We start from the raw sequence: 21,910 nt of genomic DNA on the forward strand, positions 1-21,910 counted from the left end.
ATATTACTAAACTGAAACTTTAATCTGCTTTTTCCATACTCAAGCTGGCTGGGTATTAAAGATAATCTTTTTTCTGTGTCATATGGCGGGAGATATGGATGGAGCTAATTTTTAGAGACAAATCTGATATTTGTCAACTGGTTGAAAAAACCTGGGGATTTTCCTGCTAATCCTCGCCCGGATGTGAAGGCACGTTAACAGCTAAATGCAGATGGTGCGGCGCGCTCAGAGAGAGCCTAGCCCGCAGCGCAGTGCAGACGCCCAGGCCCATGCTAGCCCCAGCACAGCTCAGCACAACCTGTGTGAGCCTAATACCTCACACATACTCCACACACCAGTCAGCATATGGCCGTCCTGCTTTCCCCAACTTGCTCTCCTTTTATTCCATATGCTCTTCAAACCTCTACTTTGTTTGTCTGCTTACATCCCCTGCAATGATTCACATAACATCACAAACCTCACAGCATTCTTAGACTACACATGGAAAAAGTACAATTAACCCCTTGAACTGTTTAACTTCTTCAGTTATTAATCATAAGACTAAGGCTACTATAAACTATTTAGTAACCACAATAAAACTAATACAGGCATTCATTCCTGTTCCTCACACTCAAAACATCCTAACTTACATACAGTGGTGTGCAAAAGTTTGATCACCCCATCAGATTACGATTTGTTGGTGTGAAAATAAGTCAACACATCCTCTACAGGGAAAACACTTAAATAAGGCATCATTTTCTGTAATTGGTAGTGCATAATTTCTATTTTTTTAGATATTGAGTTTAAAAAAAAAAAACATAAAATATGTTTCACAATTTTTTTCACATTTTATGTTTTATAATTATTTCATGTTTTTGTGTAAAATTCAGCAAATAAACAGTAACTGAGCATAAAATTGTGCAGTCATTTGACCTAAGCACCCAAACTTTTGCACACTACTGTGTGTAAGTTAGGACTTTTTGAGCGTGAGAAACAGAAATGTATGCCCACAAAATGGCCCTTGAGGTTGAAGTTGTTAGAAACACTTAGAAGTCAAGTTATTTCTTTTGTTCTGCTATACTATTCAAGTGTAATTTCATAATTACACATTTACTTATGTAGGGAGTTAAACAACAAATTAAGCTGTCAGTATATTTCAAATGAAAATGAAAAAGTTTTGAAGCAAAACAACATCTTTTTGGCTAAAACAGTGCAGTGGACTGAGATTGTACAGTGTGGTGTGTGCTGCTCACTAAACAGAGCTCCTGATCACTGTGTCGTTCATTCCTAGATCTCCCCATGACTGTGGGAGCACAATGAGTTCTTTTTAACTATACCTAAAACTGTGTGCTTGCATGTTGGACTTCCATGGCAAAAATATCAAAGATTTTTATTTTCACAAAACAAGAATGCATGAACAACAATAACATTACAACACTTCAAATCATAATATAGTACACACTCTTACTTAAAGAAATGTAGTATCAATTCAAAGCCACATTCCTGACAGAATGTCTGTGCTTCTTTCATTAATATTCAATTCAATATGCAATAATTAACCTTCAGTTACATTACACATTGTGACTACTAGGGCACCATATGTAGCATGAATCCTTAAAGGCCCCACATCGTACATTATTCTTTTAACTTATGTTTCCCCCTGAAATTCACTTATGCTGTTTGTGTGGTTTAATGAACCAAAAACATTAATTATTACATGACCACTTTCCACCCTCTCACTACCCTTTGGAATTAAACAGGCTGTTTTTGTGAATGTGCTTTTAAGACTGATATATGTAAATGAGCTCTGTCCTTATTGGCAGAGTGAAGGGCTGGAGCTGAACTCATGTAGGCTGAATAGATGAATATATTGTATGTAAATGTGTTGGATTTTGTGACATCACAAAAACAGTCAATTCAAAACTGGCTGTTGTTGCAGCTTAATTTCCATAAAAACCAAGGACTGAATGGCATATTTTTTAACCTTGACAATATTTTCATACAACATTGAACTCTTTCATTTCAAGAAGGCTCTTATTGGTTTCCCAAAACTTAAAATGCACTAGACATGTACTTTTTTATATAAAATTCTCTGGTTTCACTTCAAATATTTGTGACTGAGAGCAATTTATCCTTGCACCTATCTGTAGGCCGACTGTATTAGGATATTCCTGCTGTTGCTGCTAGTAATTTTTTATAATCACTGATCAACAGCTTCATTTCTTCCGTCACATGCCAATCAAAACGATCCTTTTCCATCTCTCCTGGGGGTCCGCACACTCTCCTTGGCCCATGCTCACCCACAGGCTTGAAGAGGTTAAATCTGAACTTGCTAACGAGCGCCATCTCTGTCTCAAAGACACAGCGACCAAAAGAACAAAGATGTGCCATATAATGTTTCAAAAACTGTATGTGGCACGACTGCTTTAGCACGAGAATGCAAGGTGGCGGAGTACTACGAGCACATTCTTCGACTGCTTTGTAGCTCTCAACCACATTCGACATTCTATTGATAGCCCTTCAGAGGCCTCACAAACACCAGGTTATGTACTGTATGTGCTCGGGTATGTGGACTTCACTTAAAAAGGGAAGGGAAAAAAAAAGCTAATATACTAAAAATGCAGCACAGTATGGACTCCAATGGAGGGATAGAAGAAAGAGCAACCATCGGATTACAGTGTTGAAGAGAGAAAGGAGGCTCTACATAAAGCTCCATATAAAGAGCCTTGTTAACATGGCAGGTCACAAAATAAAACACAAGGCTTTTTAAGAGGTTATATACTTCCCTCCTGTGGGCAAGGGGCCTTTGTAGACTGACTGTAAGATAAGTAACTGGTCAGAGGTATACAGTAAGTGTGGGTGATATAAAATATAACATGAAGATACACAAAGACACTTGTATTATGTTATGTTATGTTAGGTTTGATAGGCAAAAAAAGTCCTGGCACATATTTTTTTTTGTTTTTTGCAGTACAACTTTTGAAAAAATACACTAGTAAAGAAAGCACAGAAGGAACAATTCAACAACTGGTAAAAATAAATGGTATCACTTTACTGAAGGGCAGCATTCGTAATGATACACAACACCAACATACATATCCGCCTTTCATACACCTACATAGACATTCATAAACACTTGTTGGATTAAGCCTTTATAAACTTTTATATACTTTCATGTCACTTGACTTGTCATGAAAGGCTTATGTAGGGGTCATGTGTCCTTACGACTGCTCACATCAATCAGCTGCTTATTAATATGCAGTTTATGCAGTTACTATATACGGGTGGTCTATAAATGGTCTACATCTGTATTTTTTATGATATATATATAGTTGTTCAGTGTTCCAGAAGTAATAACATCCATTAAATACTAAAGAATATTAAAGAAGAAAACGAAAACTTGTAATTTCTGCACTGCCAGTGTTTTTGACTGCATGTAAGCTAGCTGCCCTTTGGCAAAACATACGCATGTAAAATGTGAGCACATGGCTTTGAGTCTTTTTTTTTTTGCTGCTTACCAAACTAAACGCATACAAAATATCCTCAAGTACTGAAGTGCTTTACAGTAGGCCTGTACCTGGTGACAGTTAACCCGGGTTGCCGAAGTAACAGCCCCCAGTGACAGTAAAAATTCATTAATATCTTCATTTATTGATTTATTATACGCAAACCATAGCAAGTACTCTCACACCTGAACACAACTGTACATTGAACAATTTAATCATTATCATATTTACTATACCTAATGTAGATGATGATGTTCTAGAAACGTAGCTGTTGAGCACTTCAAAGAGAGCACAGCAGCCAAAGTAATGATGACTGTGTACTACAACCACAACTTTTACTAATACTTGATAAAGATTAAGCTTCATTTCACTGTATTTACTTCCATCCGCTTCAGTATTAGGGAATGTTGTAAAATTACAGAAAAAAAAGTGTACACACTAAAAACAAGTTAAAACAAACACAAAAAAGACCTCGCAATCCCCCTCCACCACCCCGAAAGCCTGGTTTAACCATTTATCACAGTTACCTGAATAACAGGATTCTGTTATCAGCACAGGCCTAAAGGACTCAGAACAAACTGGGGCACAAAAAGTGGGCGTCCCTAATATCCCCCTTAGCAGACAGAGAGGTCCAAAACCACCAGCAATACAGAGAAATCTGTACTGAAAGTAGAGATACAGCAAGCAGCCATACAATTCCATATTACAGCCATGTAGCAGAGCCTAATTCTGCACTTCTCACTCTCCTTACTGTCAATATGCTTTTTATAAACCAATTACAAGCACTCAAAGCTCTCCGGTCCTTGTGCTTGTAACTGGACTCCAACAAGATGCCATTTTGACAATCTCCACACATATAGTCATATACTAGAATAGCATGATTAGCAAGACCATGGACAATGTCGTATTGGGCAAAACAGAATGTTCCTGCTGGCTGTGGTCTCTGCTCTTGTCAGTGCTGATACTGTATTCTTATCTATTCTACTGTCTGGCATCCGTTGCCTTGTGATTGCATTACTTGATTGCATTACTAAAAAATTACATTTTTTTAACCATGCCTGAGAATTTAAATGACGTTGGCAATATGTCCAAATTTGAGGAATAAAACAGGAAACAGTTCTGGAGTTGATTTATACTGCTCAAGCATTTGTTTTACAAAGCAAGCAGAGTTGACATCTATTGATCAGCCTCTAGTGTAGCTAAGGAGTAGGAAAAAAAAGTTTACGTTATGAGCACTATGAAATTCAGCAATTTTTTTAACCTTCAGAGATGCTTTGCATTCGTCTGTGAAATAAATAAATAAAGGCCGGCTGGAGAGAGGGAAAAAAATCACTAAAGCTCTTTTGGTGTAATTGGCTGAATAGCAAGGGCAGCAGAAAATTTACAGGCAGACGCCAGTGTGAAGGGGACTGGGTCACAGCGCAGAAGCCAGTACTCAGCACAGCCTCATCTGCTCTACACTGCTGCCTCTGGCCTAATGCCGCCACACACACTCACAATGTTGTATGATCTACCACACAGTCCTACAGCACTGGACGAGTCAGACCAGCACAGAACAGTGACATAAAACCAAAATCCATAAGACCAATAGGAAATCCATTCCAACTATGAGGAAATGGTGAATGGATTGGAGGAATGGGGGGAGGGCATAGGTGACCCAAAGTAGCCCAGATTTGGGCCAACAGCCCTACAGCTTGAAATACTTGCCTGAACCTGACTATTCATATCAAGACCTAGTCATATTCAGTTTGTCAGGCTTAAACTGGGTTAAAATTTAATGCACATGTTTCACAGAGTCGTCTCCCACCTTTACAGCAATCATATTATAGGACACTAAATTGTCCTTGCTTTTTTGAAACAGAGTCTGGTGTAACATGTAAACACTGCAAAGTTTTAAAGCATACTATTGAGTCCCTGGTCCATACAGTTCATATATAGAAACTAAGCTGCAAAAACAGTCAGCCAAGACCCATTTGGTGTCTCAAGTTTGCTTCTTAAGTTTAGCACTGAAACTGCCAGGTTAACATGGCTAACAAGTAATGAAATTTGCACAATGCTAACAGGTTGCTGCAAGCTTCTTTTACTTGTTATCTATATTTGCCTCATAGCTCCATGTAAAACTGAAAGAGTAAAATTCAGACACCAAACGTGTCTCGGCTGATCGACTATATTTGGAGTTGAGATGATGTAAATCGCATGTCTGGCTTTGTTATCACTTAAAGTTTTATCTGTTCTTTAGTTGGTGGTGGTTGTGTTTAAAGTTTTGCTCAGAATGTTCAGGTCCAGTCCAATGTCCAGGTCCATTTAAAGCTCTAAACAGTACCTCACTGAAGCCTTGTTCTCCTAAGAGAGTAGACTGGGAGAATGCTCAAAAACCCCACTTTATCTCACATTTGTTAGATTTTCTATAAAACACCAGGCCAGTGAACCAGGCCAGGTCAGTTAGGCAGAGGGGAGGGGGCAGTTGCAGTGGGGGAGGTAGAGATAGTGGAAAAGAGGGAGGAGGGGAGATTTTGATGGAGCCGTTGAAAACAGCAAGCAGTAACCAGATTAGATCAATAAAGATCGTTTCTATAGCTGTCTTCCAATAGGACTCTGAAACGTGATGGAGAGAGAGAGTATGCCATGAAATAAGATAATGACAGGGAGGGAGGGTAGGAATTAGGAGAAAGATGGAGGAATGGAGATGGAGAGGCTCTGTTTTGTTTAAACAACATTATATGGGTCATAAAAAGCTTGGGTGGAGCTAATCAAACAACCCAAGTCCATGTGCAAAGCATGAGAATTTACAAAGTGCAAGAAATGAGTGTCTAGGTATAAGAGTATTCCACTGCCGTGCTGTTTGTTTTAAACCTGACCTTAGAGCTACAAGAGGAGGTTCTGAGTCTGCAATAGCTGACAGCTGGTTTGGGCAAAGGCAGGAAATATGACACCCAGTGTCAGTTGTTGAAATAAATGTTGAAAATGCCAACTCGGAGCTCTGGCTGGACCAAAGCAAGAAGCTGAAACTCAAGCTTGGGCTGAGATGGGCTCAGCAGCAGCTTCCTTACAGCAGAGGCCTTAAGGGATCTGCCTGCTGCTCCTGCCTTCTCTACAGTGTGTTTGACAGTGTGCTAAAATATACAGAAACCAATACAGTGCTGGCCGTTTTCTGCAATTTATCAGCCGATAATAGATATTAATGTGGAAAGAGCCTGTCATGCAGTAGACACTCCCGTAATGAATTAGGTTCCTCTAATGTACTCGCTTCCCAGATCTTCAAAACTTCTCAGTGTTTCATTTTGCCTCGGCTTGTTCCTCATCACCCCACCACAAACGTCCTGCTTTGCGCTGCCCCGGCGAGGCCCAGCCCACAGCACACAATAAACAGAGTTAGCAGCACAATTCACGCTAAACCAGCCTGTTTTAGTTTGCTAACATGAAAGGAGGAAAATCTGCCTAAAAGCGGTGATCGACACAAACTGGATTTTTCACACAGTACACAAATCACATAGTATGCAAGTGTCAGACTGTCAGCCTTGACTCCAGAAATATTTCAGCATGGGATGAGCCTTGTCTTTTAACACGCGCATCAACCCTGGACACTAACCTTTTGTACATTTGAATACTAGGGCAGGGGTTTTAGCAGGTGAGCCCAAGAACTGGACCCTGATGGCTTTGTCTCTTCGAATGACCTTGACCAATCGTTCAACCAAATCCTCCATTTTATCATGCAGTCTGTTCAGCATGAAACCAAGACAAAATGGGCCTGGTGACCTTTCACTGCCTAAAATTGAGATATTGGCACTGCTGTTCATCATTTGAACACTTTTTCTATAAATATGAGCATTCAATATCTTTGAATGTCTAACCTGGACCCATCAAACCATGACACTGTATCCCTGCTTACAATAATTATTGATCATAAGCCAGCCCAGCCTGCACATAAGGGTCCCTTTCAATTGATTTTCTACTGCCGGCTGCAAAAAAATATATATATATAACAGAGTTCTCATGAATTAGAGGCTGTTTTGCTTCAATTCATCTAAGCAACCAGACAATAATTTCATGTTACCAGGGAAACATGATAACACAGCCTCTGTGTTGCTCAACAATCAATTAATTTTATGCTTTGCTCCGTTGTTTACCCTCCCATTAAAACCTGAAAAGTCAGTTTAGCGCTCTTTTTTTCCCCAGCGCTCTACTTTTCAGGGTTTTGTTGAATAAATCCTGAAATACAAAAGAGAGGGAGAGAGGAGCCAGGTGGCTGTGTGCAGTCGAGCTCCATAGGCAGACAGGGCCTTTTGTTAGAATGCAGAAATTCAACAAGCCATGTCCCGTTACCAATAGAAGCACTGTTTTTGATGAAAGAATGGTTTTTGTCACCATAATACAGATGAAAGAGCATGGCAGAGCGCTCACTTTTATCCATTACAGTCATATGGACTCATCTGGATTTTTCCAGAATGGATGCTTTTTTTTTCTCTGGATCCAAACACTTTATTCAACATTTGGCATGCTCAGCACTGACATAAAAGTGACTAGTGTCTGACTTAATATACACCAAAAGACAGGTATTCAATACACACACACACACACACACACACACACATATATATATATATATATATATATATATATATATATATATATATATATATATATATATATAAAATCCTGTGAGAAAGTCAGAGACCACCTTCATTTTTTCTGGAGTTCAAAAAATCTGACAGACCACCAGAACTGTCACCATCAGAAAAACAGCACTTAAAGAAGAAAACTTGCAACTAATACAAAGATGCTAGTGTTTGCTGACCACCCCAGAGTGCAGACCTCTTTATCACTGAATGTGTTTTGGACTACTTGGATCTAACACTGAACTTTGGAGGTGTGGAAAAAATATCTCTGCAGTTTTCTTTGAAAAATTGAGATCAAGTCTCCATTAAAATATAAAATAAATATGAGTAGATTTATAAAAATATTTAGTACCTGCAATCACAAAAATCACAATATTTTGTGTAGTTAATCACAATCAATCGTGACCCTAAGAGAGACTATTTTCCAGCGCATTCGTTCATTAATATTGTGAAAACCAAAGTGATTGAGTGAATTATTGTTTCACAGAAACTTATGTAACTCAGTCTATGTTTGTGTTTCTTAAGAAGCAGAGGTATGAGAAAACGAACTTACATATCTCCCCTAAACACGGCCAGGACAATCCAAAGAGGGTAAGAGGATTAAATTACGTGGCCCAGTGAACGCCAAGTAAGTTGTGGGCTAATCTTGCCTTAAAGACCACTGTCTCCTGACCTAGATGACTTCAAAACTACAACAGAGAGAAAAACACCCCGGGTGCTGTTACAGGTGAGCGGGTGGCCTGGCTGTACACCCCCCCCCCACACACACACACACATATCACATCAACGCACAAATGCACAGGTCTTATTCAGCCGAGGAAGCTCTGTTCTCTCAATGTAACTCTGCTGATTCCAATCTAAGATGACATGACCATCCTGTGGATGTACTGGTTAACTCAAAAGCAGTGTAGCTTCAACACTTACTCTTTATACCTCACTGTACACTGATCCACAACACCTGTTCATTAAAATGTCTGAAAAAAAAAACAAATGTGTAAAAATATAACTGTGAATGTGCTAATGCTCAATATCTGAAGTTAGTCTGTCATCTGATTTTTCTTTCTGTTTGTGACAGCAGAATGTCAAAATTTTGACTTAGTTTCCAAAAATTTCAAATCTTTAAATGTTGACATATGTCAAATAAATTGCCTGGTTTCTACTAATATTGACTTTGAACAAAATAATCATTTAGTATCTCAATAAAAAACTTATTCTTTCACAATTTTGAAGGGAAAATGGCATTTTTTACCCCACATGGTAGGAATAGGTTTGGCTCACATTCACACCTTATAGACACTCCAGTTCTAAGTGAAGCAGCTTGAAGCATGGAAAGCGCAACACCTTAAGCCACTGTGAAAGTTTCACGAGGGCTACCAGTCCGAGGGAGGCTTTTGATTGTAAATAATAAGATGCTCCATCTTTCAAAGATGTACTTTTCCTAAAGCATTGTTGATTGCCCTGTGTCCATTACTTGGAAGGATTATGATAATATTCCACATTGTGCTCGGCGTGATGCACAGGAAATTCAATACTCAAAAGGTTAATGCAATCAATTAGGATGACAAAGGAGTAAAGTAAAACCCTCCTGCTTGCTGAGAAAGGCGCAGGGGAAGGAGGGGGAGAGGTATTGAAAGCCTGAATGGAACTGCAGAGAGAAAAGAGGCACTCAAAATTCGAGAGAAAAGAGAAAAAAATGTCATCTATTCTATATATACTCTTCAAAGCCAACCGCTAAACGATTGCTCCCAGATACAAACACGCAGGAGCAGAGGTGAGGACAGGGAGAGTAAAAGAGCTAAAGAGAGAGAGAGAGAGAGAGAGAGAGAGATGCATCCTGAATGGCAAACTGCTATAATATATAACTGATACAGAGACATATTTCTGTTTTGATGGTAAACAGATACTGAAATGATATAGAAAATGGACATGTCTGAATAAGGGTCTGCCTTGAGATTTATATATCATAATTGTCCAGGTTTCCCTCTAACTCCTCCAAGTTTCTCCTCTGTTTTTCACAGAAATGTTTTTGGTTCAATATCTCAGTTTTGTCCACACACAGCTATCATGGCGTGAATATTAACAATAATAAAACTGGTGAAATTAAAAAGACAATCCCTTCTCTTCAGGACGGAGACAAAAGCCTTTATTATTTAGATAGATGCTACACTGGCGCACAACACAAAGGATTCCCATCACTGCAGATAAATGGATAAAGTTAGATAGCAGTATTGAGCCGTAGAACTATTGTGATAATCCATATTACCTTTTCAGTCGCTGGCTCAGTCTATCAGAGAGAGACAGCGATAATTACATCTTAGCAACCGTCTGTTGTGATAAAAAGCGCGGAGAGGCACTGTAATGTTGCTCTATTGAGAGACTGCTCTGCAATACCTAATTTCCCACCAACCAGAGCCAGATTGTGCAAGAGGAGGGAGCAAAAATACACCCGATCCAGACAGGAGCGCAGTGGAGACCACACCTGTCTCTAACACGGCCAGGTGTGACACATGTGGTAATGCCTGTAGTTAGGAGTGGGCGATATGGCAACAAAATAATATCATGATACTTTCAGATATTTTATCACAACTTTTCGCTTTTCTGAGGTTTGATAGATTGGTACACACAAAAAGCCTCAGATCACAGTTGCAGATACTATAAGGATACAATGCTTTTTATTTAACGTTTCACATACTACGCTGCACAAAATTCATATTAAACAGGCCTAATTATGCACTCTTTGTCATGAAACATGCAGTTGGTCAGTGTCAATATCTCTGATATAATAAAAAAGGCATACTGTGACAACAGTAATCATAATAAATATGGTCATATTAGCTTCCACTACCTGGAATTAAAGGGCCCACATCATGGACAACCAAAATTTTCCCACATTTTTATAAAAATAAAACTGTTAATAAGCATGCCAACATTTTAAGTTTCGAAACCGATACTGATACTGTTCACTCCATACAGTCCATATATAGAAAATAAGCTGTGAAAACAACTCATTTTTGTTATGTCACGAAACCCAATGTATTTACGTATATGTATTTACATATATCCCCCATTAAGCCTACGACAGTTTAGCCATACCCATTCAAAATGATGTTTTAAGTGGTGATTGTCTGCTTTTTGAATGAGGCACAATACAGAGCAGCCAATCAGAATAGAGCTCATTTACATAGATGAGTTTTGTAACAAAAACAGCCTCTTTAATTCCAATGGCTACAGTTGGAGAATGGTCATGTAGAAATGAATTACTAATGACTAAACGTCCCAAATGATCTAAGTGGAAACATTTAGGATATGGGCCCTGTAATATCTTTGTTACAGAGAGAAATAAAGCAAACTGAAAAGCTGCTGCTGATGATCTGATGACGAGAAACATATCAGATTTCAAGCTCAGAGTCTAATTAAACTGATTCTAAGTACCTGAATCTAACGCAAGTCCTTTCACTGATTTAGCTGTTAACATGAACGGCTAGCCATTGTTGCTTGGCACTCTAAATAATGAGACATTGTTTCGGAAAGCCCTTGTGGTTGTTTCAACATGAGCACAACACACGTCCACAATGCCATCATAAAGAAGTACAAGGCCACGCTGCATTCCAGTTTAACGCTAAACACATAACTTAGAGGATTTCTGATGCAACCTGTGCCCAGACTCATTCACCAAGAGGACAGGACAAATACCTAGTTAGCACGAGGTGATAGGCAGGGCCCTCCATTGTGGAGCCGAGAATTCCACTTTTTACAAGTGCAACTGCCGTAATTTGACCTACATCGCATTTTTCTGTCGCGGCATTTTGTGGGCCAGCGGCCGCGTCACCGGGACAAAGGCCCCGGCGGACTTTGAAGTTTTTTTTTGGGGGGCTCCTGAAAAGGAGAGTGGGGGGACACCGCTTCTAACGTCCTGCCGACGCGGGGATCCTGGCTCTAAAGAAAAAACAAACGCTTTGAGCGGCGTTCCTGTGTGCGCTTCCTGCGGCCCGAACGCCGGCCTGGGGGAGGGCTTTCAGGAGTGATGGATGGGCTCGGAGGAAAGTCTATTCACATGGAGATGTTACATCATAAATATTTACACAGGGCCACCGTTTCCATGTAGCCTCGGCTTGTTTTGACACACTGGAAAAAAATTCAAAGGCCTAAAAACAGAGAGAAAGAGGAAGAGAAAGAGAGAGAAAATGGGGCCTGGCAAACAAAAGAGCTGGTGATGGAGTCTTTTTTATGATCGCAGTTCAGGGGAGATATTCTAAGCTAACAAAAACTCAGTGGAAAAAAAGTGAAATAATAACTGGACACATTTCCCTTTTTCAGGACAATAGCACTTTGGTCATGATTTAGGGTGGTGACATACTTAGAAACACAGAGATAGCTCTTTTGGGCTGTTTAATAGATGGTTTAGGACATGTCCATGTAATTACTAAAGAAATAAAAGAGCATCAACTCTAAAATCTGACAGCACATGTCTCTGCACTACATCTGACCCCGATGATCTTTAAAAAGCGCATGTGGAAGAAGGGAGCTGCCTGTTTTTTTTGTTGTTTTAAAAACAGCCCGGCCAATTCTTCACAGCTAGTGCAATTAAAAGCTTCCAACTCCCCGCAGAAGCCCTGAACCAATGAAAACAAATTTGGCAGTTTAATTTTCTTCCCACTGTTTGAGAGGGAATCCATTCTGGGAGGCTCCTGCTCTGCACCCGCCCGGTCTCTGGGAGCTTTGCGGAGCAGAGAAAGGCATGCAGGCCCCATGTTGGAGCCAGTTGGGCTTTCTGATTAGCTGAATTAAATATATCAAAACCCAATTAAGCTAACTATACTCCAGCCATTCAGGTTGCAGCAAGGGGAGAATTGGGTCATGATGCACGAGCTGCCTGGGCTTGGCACACTCTCTCCTCTTCGAAGGCAGACTGGGACTACTAAAGCATCCAGCTTATTAGGCCAAGACACAGCAAAACATGGCTTTGCCCAAAGAGTTAGTCAAAAAGCAGGGAAGGGGCATTTTAACCTCTTAAACTCCAGGCTTATTATTATTATCAGACATTAAAGGAAGTCTAGCATTTTCCAACCTATCTGCTGCATCTGTAACACAGTCAATTTACACAGAGAATAATTTTGTTCTTTTCCCTATGCTTTGTAAAAGAAAAGAAAGCCCAGTGAGTTTGTACTTATATAAGTTATATACTTTTTTTTGGGGGTAAAAGAATTGTACTTTCTGTCTCGGGGAGCTAATTGTATACTACATATGCAACATATAGAAAGCAATGGAGTATTCCTTAAATCTCTGGGGGGGAATTTACAATTTTACAAGTCATTCAGCTCGGTTTGACGTGAAATGCTCCGTTCCAGAGAAACTCACTGCGTCAGAATTATTTACAGTGGACGTGATAGTAACCAGACATCTAAAGAATTAAAAGCCTCTAAAAGCTACATCACAGAAGCTATTACACAAAACTGTAACAAACACGCTGCCTGGTGTCTGAGGCACTGTTTTATGATGTCTTTGAGATAACATTCGGGAAATAAAACATATTTTTAAAAATCCTATAACAGCAGATAACAAAACTGCAAGGCAAATGGTGTTTGAATGAGACACATCTAGCTGCACACAAAGGCCTGACTGACACAAAACTATACTGTGGGTATTTGTTTGTCCAGCCCATGTCCAGCCATTTAATGCCGGTGGGCATGGGGGCTGTTGGATATTGTTTAGAAGTAGTTTGGCTATGATTGATGCTGCGAGTGTGTATTCTCCTCTGCGCTGCTGACTGACACTGGCAGGACAAAAGACTGCTGTGTGGCAGAGTCGAGCTCTGTGAGTCGCGTATCATGGTCAGGCCAGCCCCCCTGGTCATGGGGATGACCCCTGGACTGACATGAGACAACACGCAGCATCACTCCTCCACACTCCTATCTCAATTGACTTGAAAGCCAGGGGCAAAGCCACCGCCTCCCTCCCCAATGACAACAGCTTCTACCTCAGCACAACTGTCGTCTGCTTCCTTTCAGCTCGGAAGTGAAACTGAGAACATCAGGGGCTTTGATCTCACCGGACAACACATTTTTTTAAACTATATAAATATATTTTTAACTCTCTTAAACTTGTATGTGGCCCACACTTCACTTCCTCACTGTCATCACTAAATCTTAGTTGTCATTTAATAATTTACAGTTACTAAATATGTCTTAAAATGAAAAACTGAATAATAAGCTTAGAGTTTAAGGAGTAACGTTTCACTTTGAAACATTTGGCAATATTCCATTAAACGTGAAAATCTGCTGTTAGAGAACTCATGTGTGCATATACACACTGGTCATTGAAAAATGTAGCAGTGCATGTGGAACTCGAGCTTTTCTGTGCAGTACCATGTTCTCTATCATTGTATAAAAGAAGCATAATACTGCCTTTACTCTTGGATGCAATTAGAAAGTTTCTAAACAAGCGCATGAGCATATTTAGAACACAGTTCAGACTGGTATGCGATATTGCTCATTATCAGACTAGCAATTATATGTTAAGTATACCCCTACTCATGGGTTGTCTTTCTTAAAAACATAGTTCATGACACAAATACAATGCAAATCTATACATTTTGACTTTGTCAGATTATATTCTTTACATACCAAATAAATGCAACAACAGTGGTGAGAAATCATGTTCCCCGAGTGGCACAACCATCCAAGCCTTAGCCTTATCACCATGAGATCACAGGTTCAATCCCCGGTGATGCTACAGCCATCCATGGTTGGTGGTCCAAGAGAGAGCAATTTGCTTTGCTCTCTGGATGGCCCTCCCTCTCCCACCATTGCTCAGCACAATACTATGCATCGTAGGCGTCTGTTAGCTGATGTAACAGGACTGGCAGTTAGCCCTCTCCTCCAAATGTGTTGAGCTGTCCGGTGATGTCTCTCTGAGTCACATTACTTGGAGGGATCATGTGCTAGCCTTCACACTCCTAGGGCTTGTAGTATTGTGTAACTAGGGGAGACCTAGCTAATGCGTGCAACTGGACATGACTAAATTGGGAAAAATTGAGCACCTGCACATCAACTTTTAAAAAGGCAGGGAGCAAACATCGAATCATCTAAAAATTATATTTTTAGATGCAAAGAACCTCATGGACCTGTCTTGTTACTCACTCAGTCATTCACTCACTCACTCAGTCATTCACTCACTCACTCATTCACTCAGTCACTAATTCACTTGCTGAGTCATTCACTCAGTTACTCAGTCACTCAGTTATTCAGTCAGTAATTCACTCTGCCATTCAGTCACTCACTCATGTTGAGGGAGGTAGTTTATGCTAGGATACTTTTCTAAGAACCTAGCAACTGTCAGTATTTATTATTCTACTTCAACCTACTTACTTCAACTTTACTGTCTCAAACTTCCACAAAAAATCAGGTGCATGTCACCTGATATAACCTCCTTCTATTACAGGCATGGCTTTTGCTGCAATATTTAGTGGCTATCCTCAGTAAAATACATAAGGTATAGAACATGATATGCCATGCATAGACAAACATAGCACACTTTGAGCCTATATAGAGAAGAACGTGCATTCCAGCACTTCCCTGTAAGCTAATCAGTCAGAAGAAAAAATGTTGTGAAACTAATAAGTAATTTGTCAATTTTTACGGCCAGAGCCACATTGATCCCAGTGCGATGAATGAGGACGCTTGATTTTCCTGTAGGGGAGGATACGAGAGGTGAAGATTACTCAAAGGTCCTGTTTGTCCTACCTTGTTCTCTCTCTGACAGAGCAAGTCTCTCCATTCACAGGTTTACTTCATCTGCAAAACAGAAACAACAGCAAAAGAAGGCTTACGTTAATGACACTGCTTTTCAAATGTTTTAGATTTTAAAATGCTTTAATACAAGTTAGCATATTTTGTTGTTTGGAATAACTTAACATACTAACAACTAGACTTATTTGAGGGAAATAATATCATACATCCAAATAACAACCATGGGAATGCTATTTTGGGAATAATGCCAGAGCTCACACATTTTATGTCAGCACTTATCAACATGTAAACCTCTTAGGTGTTTAGACAGTTGGCCAAAGGTAACATGTGCTTTTAACCCTCTGGGTTAACCCTTTTTTTTGGCATATGTTCTTTATGTGCCTTTAAGGGGGCTTGCATACAACATGATACCCACATGTTATATATCAAATTGTTCAAAACAATCTCAGCTCTCTCTATAATAAGGCCATTTTGACCTGCAGCACTGTGTAAACTGACAATTCGGCCCTAAAAATTCTTAATATCACTTGTGAAAACAAAGCTTTACTCATGTGGACGATGTTTTGGTGCTTGAAACAGATTAAAGTCTAGGGTTCACAAAAGTAGTGGAATGTATGAATAAAATATTAGATAAATGCCTTCCTCATCGCTACTTTCCAAAACTGCTGCAAAACTTGTTAGGCCCCACCCTTTGCGACTGGATAAAAATACAAGGTTTCCGACGTAACAGGTAAGTCCTTAGTGATTTCCTGCGTGTATTTTGGTCAGTTTCATGCAAAATATAGCCGGAAATATGAATCCATCAATTACAGGCGAGAGTCAGATGACGGACACACAGATCCACCAGTTTCATACGGTGAAAAGCAGGTAGCGTGTATCTTAACTTGTCTTCATAGCCTCATAACTCCTTATTTGAGTCATGTACAATCTTGTGATGAGACTGAATGAAAAAGGGCGACTCTCCAGATTCAGATAATGTTTGAACCGAATTTTTCAAAGATATTTAAGAGTTAATAATAGATCGTAAAAGAAAATTGTGAAATAATTATTTTGACAAAACCAGCTCTTTATCCCAAGCAAGCCACTTTGATAAACATAAAGATAAATTTGCTCAAATTTGCAGTTGTTCTATGTTAAAAGAATCATATCCTACATTTGTAGGAAACAATTATTTACCGTGAGGTCCACCTGTGACACTTGTGTAGTTGTATGTACCAAAAACTTTCCTCAGTTCTAAATGACTGTGCCTCATTTAAAAAGCAGTCCAGACTGAAACACTTCTTATAACATCAGCGTAAATGGGTGTGGCTAAATTGCTGTAGGCTGAATGTGTGGGTACGTTTCACTGCTTTGGTTTTTGTGACATGATAAAATCAGTGAGCTCCAAACGGGCTGGTTTTGCAGCTTTCTTATACAGACTGTATGGATTGGAAACTAACAGCACATTTTATAATGTTTACACTACATTACATCATGCAGACCCTTTAACTAAACTCTTTAATGTATTTTTTCTCAGCTATTGAGAAAATAACAGCAGAAAACGCAAATCTAACCTGTCCCTAAACTTTTGATGTGCAGTGTCCAAGGCAAACATCTATTAATAGACCACATAAAACACATTATTAACCCCACATATGGGTCCAGGTACAGTATAAAGACACTAAGCTATCACAAAGCACTGCTGAAGGCGCAGTCATTTGAACATCTCTGGGAAAAGAAGCCGTAATGAAGCGAACCAAAGCAATAGCTCTTCAGCGACCTCTGCAGTGACCCCTTGCGTGCTCCCAGAGCACAGTCGTGTGATGTCAGCATCGAAAAAGACTGACAGGTGACGGCTCCTCCATTTCCCCGCAGAGACCCTGAGAGCAGGTGCAGCGGCCGCTTAACCAGTTTTGTAAATATTTCAGCGCAGCTTGCCAATGATAATTTACTTAGAATCAGTAATCCTAAAATCTGATTGAGGGGAGGATTTTATTAGCTGATATGACCTTGGCCAGCGCACATTAGCCGAGGCCAGTGCAACGCTCATATTACACCAGGCAGTAAAGCCAAGTCAACTGTGACCACTTTCTTCTGATTCCTCTATAAGCAAACATCAACGCTGCAATTTCTGCTTATATATATATATATATATATATATATGTGCTCACGCAGCGAGCCACGCAACGCAGAGAGAGGTGTATACTGTAAATGATACCATACAAACACATCCCACAGTAGCTGATGGCTTTTCTATGGTTAAAACATGTTCAGTCGAGTTAAGTATTTCAATTTAACTGCAGCACTGCATACTTTTTTTGTTATTTTCTTTCCTATGCTAAGCCTAAATCTGTCAATTTCATTTCAAAACTGGAAAACAGCCAAGAAGGGTCAACTTACACACTATGCTATACCCTGAACACAGTTTAAAAACAAGCAGTAAGACCTTGAAAGTGATGGTTTGGGCAAAAAATCTAATTTACACATTTTTTAATTATCCTACATGTAGTCAACCAGCTAAGACAGGTTTGGCATCTGAGGTTCTCTTTTTTAGTTTTGATTTAAAGCTATGAGGCTAATGTATCTAACAAATATCTATAAGCAAAAAGGAAAACAAATTCAGGAGATGACTAAATGTGATAAAGTGTCAAAAACATGTAGTCTGTTTAAAGTAGTAGTCTATTACATTTTCTTGTATTTTTTCACTGAGGTCCACTTACGCTTTTTTTTGTCATAGTTTTTAGAAATTTACCATTTTCCAACCTCTCTTTATCTCTAACAATTAAATAGACTGTTTTTGTTACTGTGCCTTTCAGACAGTATTATGTACATGATGCTGTGATGCCTGTATTGTGCCTTGTTTAAATATTAGTACAGGCTAAAACACTACTTATTACTTCAGCATGACAACAACAACACACAAAACATCACAAAAACAATGCATTCAAAATATGCTATTTTTGATTTCCACATATGGGCTGTATAAAATGGGAGCAAACAGTATGTTTAAAAAGCTTTAACAATGCTAACGTACTACATCAAGCTATTTTATTTAAAAAGAATGTGCGGAAAATTAGTTTTTCCATAATATAGACTCTGTAAATTACTGTAAAGTACTGACACCCTATACAGAAGTAATTTGCGTTACCTTGTAAAATGGGTGTGACCAAGTCTGGTCCTGAAGATTGGAGACAAATCTCATCTATTTTGGTCCAGTTAGCAAAGTAGCTAACTTGAAAAACACAAAATAGTAAAAACATTAAAAAAGTGAATATAACTTATCAGATAAACTTATCAGATAATTCTACACTCACAGGAGCATAGTGCTGTATCCTAATCTATATCAAAAAAGTATAGGTAACTTGTGTGGTTGGCAACAGTGGAGTGACTTATGCGCACCTTCGGTTAGCCAAGAAGATAACATTACATTAAGGAAGTTAGCTAACTCACCAACCATTAACACTAAAAATACAAAAGTGAACATAATTATATCAGACAGCTATTTACTTGCCACAGCATAGTGCTACATACCTATAGCAAAAAAAAGTGTAGCTAATTGGTGTGTTTGGTGGCAAAGGAGTGACCTGTGTGCAGCTGCAGTTAGCCAAGAAGCTAATTATGCAGTTAGCAAGCTAGATAGCTCCCCTATCACAAACTGTAAAACCGCAAAAAATAATAATACAGTCTCCCAACTGACCGTTTATCATGCAGTCTCTTTTGTGTGTTTATTTACCACCAAGGGAAGTTAAAAAATGTTTAAATGTTTTTGCTCAGGCTAAATTAAACGAATGTTTCCTTCGTTTTGGACATTGAATGAAGCTATATGAAGGGCCACCTAACACAGCTAAAGCAGTACTGCTCTTGGTTGAAAATGTGAATTTGTGTGGTAAAGTTCACCAAAGTTCAACACAATCTGTAGCTTTGTATCTGTATTCGCTCCAGAATTCCATCAAAATTAATGTAATTTCACACATGCAATTTTGCTTGCAAACGCTAGTGTGACTGGACCTTTAGGCATGCAGCTTACACAATGCTAATTGGTGGAGTTTTCATTTCCATTACTTGTTAGCTACATTAGCCTCGTAACTCCAGTGCTAATTGGTGTGGTATAAGCATCCATTACTTGTTAGCATACATTACCCTTGTAGCTCCAGTGCAAAACCTCAGACACAGGTCTGATCGACTGATCGGGGAAGGAGAAACTTGTGTATATATGATTTTTCACCAAACTATCCCTTTAAGGCATATTTGATTATTTGCTAGAAAAACAAACAAAAAGCCTTTCGTTAACTTTTCATAAACATCACCTCTCTTTGCATGTCTATGGAACATATGTGTACTGTATGAGAGTTGCCTGACTTGATGCATATCCCTACTTTGCATGCACTTCTTTACTGGTGTAAAGACAATCTCTCCTTATTGCAGAGCCCTGCCATCTGTCCATGCCTGAGCACAGAGAGGCATTATTCTGCCCCCCCTTTCTCTTTCTCCCACTGTCTCTCTCGCACACACACTCCCCCCCATTACATGCACTTGAGTGACTGTGACAGCTCACAAAGTTTCCTAACCTTGAGAGCACACACGAGTGAAAAAGTAATAATAATTCGAACCTGGTCTCCCTACTTATTTTATATCTCCCCTCAGCAACCTAACTTCTACTCGGCAACAGTGCAGTTATTAATTCATGAGGCACTAATTAGTTCTTTGTTTAATTTTGTGTTAAACAGACTGACCGGAATGATAACGACTCGCGCTGTAGCGCTTTGGTCCCATGCTGCTCCTGTTTGCTACAACAAGGGAGCATCGTGCGACTAGCATGATGAACCCAATTCCCTTCTAAGTTGCACTTCATTAAGTCAAAATGTGACAAGGAGCTTAGAGGAGGAACTGGCAGATCCGATCGTACATAACAATGCAGGCCCAGTAAGTTTGGGGGGAGCCGTGCATTCCGGCATGCATGTTGCTAATTTTCTATTTTTAACCCTTGGGGGCCGTCTTCCATTTTCCTTTAATTGTTTTTGTTAGGGCCTGCAGTGTCCTCTCTTTAAATTGCAGCTCCTATCAACTCCCCTGATCAAACCCCTGTGCAACATCTCCACAGCAGAGTAAACAACCAACTTGCCCTTTTGCACAACGTGGCGCGGGCAGAATGTGCCGGCAAATAGGTGAATTTAATAACACGTTTAGCGAGGTGGCGCGCACGCAGGCTTGCATCAAATGCAACGTGGCAACAAAGACATGTTGAGAGTGAAAATAGACAAAATAGAGATGTTGCCTTTTTTTGGCTTTCTAAACTGGAGGAACCTGCTGGGCTGTAGCGAAGGTGACGAACAAAAGCCTATCAAAAACAGAGTGGAATGCGAGAACGTTTTGTAAGCCACCTCATATTTCTCATACCTCACCAAAGTAACGAGAACACACGCATAATTGAGAAGGTAATGAAATGCATATCTGAGATTTATGATCATCAGTTAAGAGCTTTTGCCAAGTTTTCAGTCATGAGAAAGCATGGCATTCTTTATTCTCACAAATATTTCAGCTGCATAGCAGACACACCTATAAGCCTTTTGCTCAGGTTTCACTTGATGATGAGGCTTGATTGAAATTCTCGGAAATGTACAGCACTTAAAGTCTTGTGAGTATTGGTTATTTGTAAAAATGAAAATGTCTTCATTTTCTTCAAATATGAGAAAAGCCTTTTTCTCAAGTTAAGCAATGTCCAAAGGCTCGATGAGATATTTACTCTCATAAGGATCTCCCCGTGGGTTAAAGATACGATAAAAAAGGCCTGTAATTACACTGTATAATAGGAAAGATTGGCATTTTCAAAATCATTTTCATGTGGATGGAAATGACATTGCTCTGACTATTCTGTATTCACTGGTGCAGATAAATAAACAAGGCATGAAGAGAGTGAGAGAGAGAGAGAGAGAGCAAGAGAGAGAGAGGAAGAGAGAGAGAAAGAGAAAAAAACACATGAACAGAGAGCGCAGAGTACAATGGCAAGCAGGTCAGTAATTAGAAAGTCTGTTTGCACAGTAATAATTTTAATATATTCATCAGGAAACAGGGCATGCCTTGC

At 39.5% G+C, this 21,910-nt stretch overlaps 1 protein-coding gene across 9 annotated transcripts in view; it reads right to left on the reverse strand.

Annotated features, from left to right (window-relative positions):
* casz1 (castor zinc finger 1) overlaps positions 1–21,910 on the reverse strand; it is a 230,770-nt gene that overhangs the window by 100,763 nt on the left and 108,097 nt on the right. For all 9 annotated transcript variants that reach the window (XM_036591368.1, XM_036591373.1, XM_036591369.1 and 6 more), the window contains one exon: positions 15,844–15,894. In XM_036591368.1, the coding sequence (XP_036447261.1) occupies positions 15,844–15,877 (34 nt within the window). In that variant the 5' untranslated portion in view covers positions 15,878–15,894. The remainder of the gene's footprint in view (positions 1–15,843; positions 15,895–21,910) is intronic.

Source organism: Colossoma macropomum, unplaced genomic scaffold, assembly GCF_904425465.1.
Source record: "Colossoma macropomum unplaced genomic scaffold, Colossoma_macropomum, whole genome shotgun sequence".
Taxonomy (NCBI): domain Eukaryota; kingdom Metazoa; phylum Chordata; class Actinopteri; order Characiformes; family Serrasalmidae; genus Colossoma; species Colossoma macropomum.